Source organism: Myotis davidii, unplaced genomic scaffold (genome assembly GCF_000327345.1).
Source record: "Myotis davidii unplaced genomic scaffold, ASM32734v1 scaffold496, whole genome shotgun sequence".
NCBI classification, from domain to species: domain Eukaryota; kingdom Metazoa; phylum Chordata; class Mammalia; order Chiroptera; family Vespertilionidae; genus Myotis; species Myotis davidii.
The window spans coordinates 7348451-7358136 of NW_006289398.1; the positions used below are offsets into that span (position 1 = coordinate 7348451).

General features: G+C 56.7%; 1 protein-coding gene across 1 annotated transcript in view; it reads left to right on the plus strand.

Annotated features, from left to right (window-relative positions):
* IL31RA (interleukin 31 receptor A) overlaps positions 1-9686 on the plus strand; it is a 21158-nt gene that overhangs the window by 467 nt on the left and 11005 nt on the right. The window contains exons 2-7 of the mRNA XM_015562613.1: positions 465-582; positions 2875-3044; positions 5004-5155; positions 6207-6375; positions 8529-8608; positions 9526-9666. Coding sequence (XP_015418099.1) covers positions 465-582; positions 2875-3044; positions 5004-5155; positions 6207-6375; positions 8529-8608; positions 9526-9666 — 830 coding nt within the window. The remainder of the gene's footprint in view (positions 1-464; positions 583-2874; positions 3045-5003; positions 5156-6206; positions 6376-8528; positions 8609-9525; positions 9667-9686) is intronic.

The following is a 9686-nucleotide window of genomic DNA, read 5'->3' on the forward strand; positions in this document are numbered from 1 at the left end:
ACGGCTCTCTCCGCAGACGCGGGACCATGTGGGCCTGGGCGCTGTGGGCGCTCCCTCTGCTCTGCCCAGGCAGCCTGGCAGGTAGGTGGGCTGTGCGCCTGCTGGGCTGGGCTGGGCTGCGTGGGTCATTGCCTTCTCTGGACAGGAATCGCCCATTGAGAGCAGAGAGGCACTGGGCCCCGGGCACAGGAGGGGCAGCAGGGGGTTTGTGGGCCCTGCAGCGGGGGTTGGGGCCGTGTGCACGTGGATGTATGTGGACGCATGTGCCGACGTGGTAAGATGGCCTGTCATATTTCCCAAGGGACGGAGTGAGAGTCTTCCCACGGCCCCGATGAGGAGAAAATGCCAGACCTCACAGCTCACCAACCAACCCCGCGTCCGGTCGCTGTTTTCCTCAAAGAGCTCGATGCTGGCATATTCCCATGCACTGAAGTACTGTGTGTGTGTGTCTGTGTGTGTTTCAGCTCTGCCAGCCAAGCCCGAGAACATTTCTTGCATCTACTACTACGAGAAGAATTTTACCTGCACCTGGAGCCCAGAGAAAGAAGCCAGTCACACGTGGTACAGGGTCAGGAGGACTCAGTAAGTGCAGGGCTGTGTGCCGGAGGGAGGGGAGAGGGGAGGAGGCGGGCTCAGGACGTCTGTGTTCTCAGTGACAGCTTCTGAGTGGCCCCTGGGGCATTCAGCGGGGTGACCCCTCTGGCATCCAGCCGCCAGGTGATGGCGGGTGATGGTGTGGCTGCTTGCAGCCCAGCTGACAGGATCAGACACTGCAGGGGGGAAGGTGGCGGGGGGTGGCTGTGGTCTGGCTGACAGCTGTTCCCGGTTACACACATAGGGGACAGATCTGTCTATTTACTGTATTCAGCTGCATTCTTTCTCCTCCTAGAACGTGTGATAAAGCTTTAATTCTTCGGGGCCAGGGTTGGAGGGAGGGTGCCTTTTCTGCCACCAACTCGCTGTGTGACCCTGTCGTCAGTGACCACCAGGATGAATTCCAACTTTTCACTGCCTCACACTTCCCTTGTTCAAATTCTATTAGAAAAATTATAAAATCTATAATCATAAAAGCGTAATATGTTAATTAGACCGGACAGCCGAACGACTTTCCGGACGTCCTTCCAGATGAAGCTGCTGTGGTAGGGGCCAAGGCAGAGGCAGTTAGAGCTTAGGGGCAATCAGGCAGGCAGGCAAGTGGTTAGGGGCGATCAGACAGGCAGGCAAGAGCTTGGGGGCAATCAGACAGGCAGGCAAGCAGTTAGGAGCCAGCGTTCCTGGATTGCAAGAGGGTGTAGGCCAGGCTGAGGGACCCACCGCCCCAGGCACAAATTTTGTGTACCAGGCCTCTAGGGTTATTATAATTCCAGCCCCAAGCCAGGCGACTTAGTGAATGTGGACAGGGCTTCTGTGAAAGTTTGAAAATAGCTCAGGAGACCCACTGCGTCCTCCATGCTGCTGGGAGCCGGGCGGCCCCGCGGGACCTGTCACAGGTGGTCTGTCGGTTTTTTCTGCTTCAAAGCGAGCCTCGTGGTCCCAGCTTTATTCTGTTCGGTGTTTAAATGCAAGAGCTCATGAATCCTCCTTTTTTTCACTCCTGTAACTGGTCACCGTGCGGCAAGGGGAGCCCACTCGTGTTTTACAGAAGAGGGGCCAGTGCCTGGCGGCCCTGTGGCGGTGGCGGTGGCAGGTGTCCCCGGGGCCCAGCAGGGCCTGAGGGGCGAGAGCAGGTCTTAGGCTCCGAGGGAGGCGGCCAGCCACCTTCCCAGCAGGAGAGCCACGCACACAGTGGTAACCCAGGACCTGTTTCCAACAACACCTCCCTGTAGACACTGAATGTGCAGCCATGTACATCTTCACAGGCCACAGAATCGTCCTTTACTTTCTCCCTGACCGTTTAGCCGTGCAGAGCTGGTGCTTAGCCTGTGGGCCCCGCAGGACGGGGTGGGCTGCCTCTGACCTCCCGGCTGTGGTTCGCCGACCCCTGGAAAGGCCCTGTGACCCAGGGTCCACGTGACTTCCACCTCCCGTGCGCCCTGTTCCAGGTCCTCCTCTCCTGGCCCCAGCCTCGTCCGGCTCCTGCCGAACCCCAGAGCCACGTGGCTAGCGCTGCACCCACGGGGCAGGGGGTCCTGCCGATGTGCGTGCGGGCTTGTCGTGAGCTTATAGCTGGACAGAGTTTAAGTGATCTGTCTTGGAAAATAATTTCAGTGAGTTTTCTGAAAACAGTATATACCTATGGTAAATAATTTGATCTGAAAGACATAAAGAATATTAAAAATCACCCCAAAGCCCATCACCAAAGGTAACAACTTTAGCATTTTGATGATGACCTTTCCAGATACCTCTAAGAATAGTTATGTAAATGCACAAGTTGATATAAATGTGATTATTTGGTAGATAACACGCATCCTGCTCTTTTTCGCCAATAATAAGAGTATGGGCATCTTCCCGTGTGAGTAAATGTAGACGTATTAAAAACTATCATTTTAAATTCTATTTCTGTATCTGCCATCATTTATTTAACAAATCTTCTTTGATTCTTTTCTGTTATGAAGCAGCTCTCAAGGTTAGAATCTGGGCTTCCAGGGGCCCATTCATCACTTGTGACCGATAGGAAAGGCATGACAACGGTAGCTTCTGAGGGCTTGTGGGGCCCAGGGAGGTCTCCGTGGCCTCAACCGCGGCAGCAGCGCGCAGTGAACTGCATCTCTCCATGGAGGGGAGGGAGGACTGTGGGGCGAGGGGGTACCACCCTCTGGTCTGTTCTCAAGAGAAAGCCAGACGGAACCTAACAAAGACGCCCTTAACACGGTATGCCTGGCTGGGTTTCCACACGCTGAACCAGCTCACACTGAGCCGCTTTTTCCTCCCAAGCTCTTATGGACGTAAAAGTGACACTTGTGATTCTACAAGCGAGACCCCCACTTCGTGCTCCTTCCTAACTTCAATCACAATCCCAGACAATTACACCATCCAAGTGGAGGCTCGGAATGCAGACGGGGCCGTGGAGTCTGCTGTGACACATTGGCGCTTAGATACCATAGGTGAGTGTTATTAGCTACCTTCTCTGCTCTTTTCTCAAAGATACCACCTCCTCCTTCTTTTGTTCATCCTCACCTGTGGTATTTTTTACCCCTGATTTTTAGAGAGAGTGGAAGGGAGGGGGAGGCAGAAACATCGATGTGGGAGAGACCCATCTATTGGTTGCCTCCCCCATGGGGCTGGGGATAGAGCCTGCAACTGAGGTACGTGCCCTTGACTGGGAATCGTACCCGGGACCCTTCGGTCCATGGGCTGACGTTCTATCCACTGAGCCAAGCCGGCCAGGGCGAGGGGACCTTTTCTTGATGGGGTGTTCATTTGGCTGCTGCAAACCAGACCTCTGACTATTTCCAGAGCTCCGACCAGATCAGTGGAGGCACTTTCTGTGGGGTTTTTGCCTGTTTGTTTTTAGTGTTTCTATGGGGGAATGAAACCTTGGAATTTCCTCGCCATCATTTTGCTGACATCACTCAATATACATCGGTTCTCAATGAGCAGTTCTGCGGTGAAGATTGATGACACGTCTCCTGGGCGACGTACTTGTGCACAACAGGAATCGTGTCCAGGCTGGCGGGAGAAGCCTGGTTTCCTGGGAAGGGCGGGGTTTTGGAGTGGGTGCAAGTGAATTCCAGCCTGGCTCCCAGGAGAAAGTTAACCTTCAAAACCCCAGTGTTACTTCTAGCAATGAGGATAGCACCTGTTAGGGGGCTGAGAGGCGCTGCTGCAATGATGTGGAGCTTGTTTGGAAAGCAAAAGGCAGGTGTGGGAGCCACTGACACATGTTCACACCTCTCACTGGTGGTTCTGCCCTAAGCGGCCTCAGGAACCACCGAGACCAGACAGAGGTGCAGCTGTGCCCTCACTCACTCACCCAGCAAAGCCCCTGCTCCTGGGCCAGGTGTTCATGCCGGCTCTGTGCCCGCACAGCTCCGCTTCAGGGAGCCTTACCGGGAGAAGCCGGGAGCATTGTGAACGCCCAGTGACAGAGACCAGGGCAGACAAATCCTGCTCACCCAGGAGATGGAACATTCAGAAGCTTGGAAACAATCGTGTTTTGAAGACTTGTAATGAAAGATGGCGCATATGCTGATTGCATAATTTTATTTAAAAAGAGGAAGCCTCGCTCTAGCTGGTTGCTCAGTGGTTAGGACGTCGGACTGGAAGGTTGCGGACTCAATTCCCAGTCAAGGGCACATACCTGGTTTGCAGATTCAATCCCTGACCTGGTTGAGGACCAAGCATGAGGCAACCAATCGATGTGTCTTTCTCTTTCTCTCTCCCACCTCTCCCTCCCTCCCTCCCCTCCCTTCTACTCTCTAAAAATCAATGGAAAAGGAATTCTCACTCCTCGGGTGAGGATTTTAAAGTTAAAAAAAGAGAAAGGCTTTATTTAGCACAACATTAATTTTTTTTTTTGGAAAAATATGCAGAGTTACATAGAAAAAAGCCTGAAAAGATACCTGTGTGTTAATAATGGTTATCTCTGGTTGATGGCATTATGGATCATTTAATGTTTTCCTTTGTATTTTCCGTTTAAATTTTTTTGAATGAGCATATGTTACGTAATAACCAGAAAAAAATACACATTTTCAAAGAGAAAGATTTGGGACAAGAATGTTTGTGGTGCTCAGAGGCGAGGCGAGGAGCTTCCCACGGGCACAGGCTCTCCGTCCTGGTGTCTGGAGAGGCGGGCAGGGGCGTGGCAGTGGCGGGCCGCCCACTTTGCAGTCCTCGGCCTCTTCTGTCCGTTCTGCTCCACTCGCCTGGCCCAGCAGCAAGAGGCTGATTTACAGAGACGACAGGGATGTGTGCTCCCTCCTCGGACGTTCCTCCCCCCGTTTGCCATTGCACCTGCCACAGCCGGCACAGAGCATGCACCAGCACTCCCCCCTGGGGCGTTCTTCAGGTGGGGCAGATGTTATGAGCACGTTCTGATCCGCAAATATGATTTTTATTTTCAGTAAAAATGGACCCACCTGTGATTTCCAGTGTGAAACCAGTTTTGGGCTTCAAACGGATGCTTCAGATCCAATGGGCCAAGCCCGAGCTGGCCCCCGCCTCTTCCGCGTTGCAGTGCCGGCTTCGGCTCAGAACAGCCAACAGCACCCACTGGGTGAGTCTTGCCACGGGGTGTTCCGACCAGGGCCCAGAGCGGAGGTTGACTGGCCGTGGTGCCGAGCTGGACTCGCTCTCTCCTCTCCGCAGTGAGAACGGAGACAGAGCGCAGCGCGTCCTCCTGCCGCCCTGGGCGGGAGCGTTTCCCCGCAGGCGCCTGCGTGCTGAGCGCCCCGGCGCGTAGAGACCTTCCTTTTGCATCCACCTCGCTTGTGTCTCGCTGTGTTGGCTGCCAGAGGTGCTGGGCGTGGCATTTCCTTTTCTATGTAATGAAACTGGGAGATAAAATACACATTCGGCAAAGTGAGCGGAACCTAATATGCACTTAACAGACTGTCATTGTCAGCTTAACCATATGAGCGCCTAAGTGCTTGTTGGCTCCCGGGAGCTGCTGTCCTGGTTTTCGTGGTCAGTACTTTGCTTTTCAGTAAGAGCTCCATCTGTACTCCTGAGTGACATAGTTTGAGACATTATATAAATGGAATCCATACATTTAGTACTTTGTTTGTCTCTCTCGTTACTGTGCCTTTAAGACCCATGGTGTCATGTGATGCTGGCACTCCTACTTTCCATGGTCGTGTAGTGTCCCACTGTCTGGGCACAGAGTAGACTCACGGCTGGGGTTTGCATACACCCGGCCTTACTGAGGTAGCATAGCTTTCCGCGAGGGGCTCCCCGCCCTGGACCCAGAACCACGGGAGCGAGGGGCTCCCCGCCCGGGCCCATGACCACGGCTAAGCTTGTGAGGAGAGGTTCCGGTGGTTGAGTGGGCGGGCGGAGCAGCCCTGTTCCTGGGGGAGGCAGGTGGGGTCTGGGACCCAGGCACCTGGGCCTCCTTTCGGGCCTCAGTTCAAACCCTGACGGCACCTCCTGTTTGGGTGCGAACGGTCCCGGCCTGCGGGGAGGTTCATTTGTGGACGTTATACGTGGTAAATGGTAGGATCCGAGCACTAATGCTCCTGGTTCTGTAAGCTAAGAGAGGGCTGGAGTGAAGAGAAATGGAAAGCTAACTGGTCTCCATCCAGCTCAAGGTCGTCTCTGCCTTGTAGATGGAAGTCAGCTTCTGGGTCGAAGAAGAGACCGAGAAAAACCAAACCTACAACCTCACGGGGCTGCGGGCCTTCACGGAGTACGAGGTGGCGCTGCGCTGTGTGGCCCAGGAGTCCGCCTTCTGGAGCGGCTGGAGCCGCGTGCACAGCGGGACCACCGAGGAGGAAGGCAAGCGCCCCGACCCCCTCGTCCCCCTCTGCCTGCTTGGGGCGGGTGGTCGGGAACCAGGGAACCCCAGTCCCGGAGCCGGGTGTCTGGGCCTTTCCTCTCAGCAGGGCCTCCCTGGCCACAGGCTGAGCCGGGTCCCAGCGCGTAGGCTACCGCAGCAGCTTTCTGTCCCCAAGGCAGGAACCCCAGAACGTGTGAGCGTATAATACTTAACAACCTCCTCCGACAACTTAAAGGTTCTATTGCAGACGCCGGAGCTCCTGCTCACCATGTACAGGCAGGGCTGACTAATGCGGGGAAGAGAAAGGACCCCCCTGGCTGAGGTGCCCCAGCCTGGCTCCGCGGGACCTCGGACAGGACACCTGTTCCCTGAGCCTCAGTGTCCTGACTATCCCTTCTCCGCACGGACTATATGGTAGAATGGAGTTTGTGGAGGTACCTACTTGTCAGTGTTAGTTTAGAGAGAGTGAAATCGTGTGTGTAGCCCACAGATGCCACCCAGTAATGCCACCCACAGATGCCACCCAGTAATGCCAGGCTTCCTGTTATTATTTGCTCCCCCTGGAGGCCCTATCGCATGTGCAGACCCACCCGTGGAGGTGAGGGGCGGAGCTGCAGGGGCTGACAGGCTGCTCAGGGGCCTGAGATGTGCTGTTCTCTGTAAATCAGGAGCCTGCGGGGCCTGACCCCCCAGCCGGCAGCCAGCACCATGTGGTGAATGAATGCATTCTCCAGGGCAGCTCTGACAGGCCCCCGAGTTTCACGGGCTGGAGTCCCCGCGTGGTCAGGGCGGTTTCCCTAGAGACAGGACGGAAGTCCAGGTGTCCTCATGGCCATTTCCCTGGAGACAGGACTGAATTGGAAGTGTCCTCAGGGCGGTTTCTCTGGAGACAGGACAGAAGTCCGGGTGTCCTCAGGGCAGTTTCCTGGTCCCCGCTTGCCGCACTGTGGGGCCAGCAATCTGGAGACCAGGTTCCCTGGGGTCTTGTCTGCACAGCCTGCCTCCTCCCGTAGCTGTCACTCCTCCCGTGACCTCCTGGCCCCTATTGCTCAGCCTCCCGTTAGCTCATCGAGGTCTGGCCTCTCTCTAGTGTCCGTGTCAGCCCCAGGCTGTCGGCCAGGATCCAGACTCAGCCTGGCAGCTGGTCGGTCTGCGGCCATGGCTGCGGGTGATCGCCGCCCAGCAGGTGCTCCGGTTCTGGGGCTGGGCTCACGCAGTCAGCACTGCCCGCCAGGTGGCCATGGGAGCTGGTGCCTTCGTTTTCCCTCATTTTTTTCAGGAAATGAGTGGGCGTGCACCTCTTGTAATTGTTTGGAATATCTAAGCGGAAACACTACCTGTTTCCTTGTGGATTCCAGCTCGTTGAGTGCTGGGCATTTACCCGCGTGTGAGCAGGTGCATATCTCCTGCGTGACACTCAGCTTTATTGCTCATGAGCTTACGGCCCCGGCGGTACGCCTCCTACCACTGTCCTCACAGAGACAGCGTGGGCGCAGCCAGCAGCTGGGCTGTGATCCCGTGGAAGGAGCTGGAACTGTTCGGCTTCATGGCGATGTGTCTGCCAGCCCGGCCAGGAAGGTCTTCATTGAACTGAAGACAGAGCAGCCAGTGCCTGGCCTTGGCAGGGAGAGCAGCGGGCTGGTTCCAGCCGGTCTGCAAGCCGCGGAGACCGAGCGCCTCCCGGCCGTCAGCCCCGCGCAGGCTGCGAGGTCCGGACCCTCCCCGGCCCCCACAGCTGGGAGCACACGTGGCTCCATTGCCCACTTGCAGTCTGTCCGTTCCCCTGCGTGGCCGTCGGGCATCCCAGCTGGCTGCAGGCAGATGCTCTCAGGGGAGTGAGATGGCACAGCAGTCCAGCACTGAGCCACACGTTCCCTCCCCGGTGCTGATGGCACCTTCTTCTGAGCTCACAGGAAGTCCTCAGAACCAGGGCGGCTTAATGTCTTCCTTTGGTTGATTCCGATCCTGCAGCCGCGCCGCTCCCACCTCACTGGTCACGCAGCACTGATCCTGCTGTCTCCCCAAGCAATCCCTTCCATGGCACCGAAACCTAACCCTTCCCTTCCCCTCCTCTTCCCTCCCCTTCTCCTCTCTCCTCTGCTCTCCCCTCCCCTCCGCCTCCTGCCGTGCTGAGCCTGTCTGTTCCCTGCAGCTCCCCTGGGCCTGGACCTGTGGAGGGTGCTGGGACCCACCTGGGCGGATGGGAGCCGCCCCGTGAGGCTGCTGTGGAAGGTGAGTGCTCTGGGGTCTTCAGTTCTCCTTTGTTTATAACCTGGGTCTCTTCCACCAGAAACTGTGATTCTTGAACTTTGACCTCTTGAATTTCCTGCCCAAGAGGCTTTATGATGCCCCAGATCGCCCAGTGGTTTCCCAGCTCAGAGCCTGTAGGTCACTTTATAGGGCTAGGGTTAGGGTTAAGGGTAGGGTTAAGGGTTAGGTTAGGGTTTAGGGTTAGGGATAGTGTTATGGTTATGGGTAGGGTTAGGTTAGGATTTAGGGTTAGGGATAGTGTTATGGGTAGGGCTAGGGTTAGGGTTAAGGTCACCTTGCAGGTCCTGGGTTGCATCCAGGCCCTGGCCCTCTGTCCTTCCATGTGGAGCATGGACGTCAGGACAGTGCAGAGGCAAGCGCAGAGGCACAGGCCGTGGGTGGGAGCCTCGTGGGCCACCTGCAGGCGGAGGCAAAGCAGGTGAAGGCTGGAAGGAAGCTGGGCTTCTCACCCAGGACTGAGGCCTGAGAGCACAGCCCATCAAGCTGGGTGCCTGGGGGTGGAGATACCCGGCAGGGCCTTCCAGGCAAGGGGTGACCCACGGCCAGGACAGCCTGGGCTTGGCTCTGCGTTTAGCTCGTGTTCTGTGTCCATGTGGGACGGAGGGAAGACGCAGTGGCAGGAAATGGGCACCGTGTGCAGCCCCCGCCCCCCCCAGCCTCTGGGCCGGAGGCCCCGTTAACGCTGATGCCAAGGGCCCAGCACATCCCTCTCTAGCCCCGGAAGAGGGGGTCCAGCACGGGTGCTGTTCACCCAGGAGGGGACCTGCCTGCGTGTCGCTTGCACAAGAGCTGGCCTCACCCCCTCCCCTCACCATCCATCACCGGCTCAGGGCCTTTCCTTGTTGTTTTTGGCAATAAACTGGGTTTCCCGTGCTCAGAAGGCCAGAGGAGCCCCGGCCCTGGAGAGAGTACTCGGCTACCACGTATGGTACTTTCCGGAAAACACCACCAACCTCACGGAGACCGTGAACACCACCCGCCAGCCGCTGGAGCTGACGCTGGGCGCCGAGGCCTACCGGGTATCGGTGGTGGCCTACAA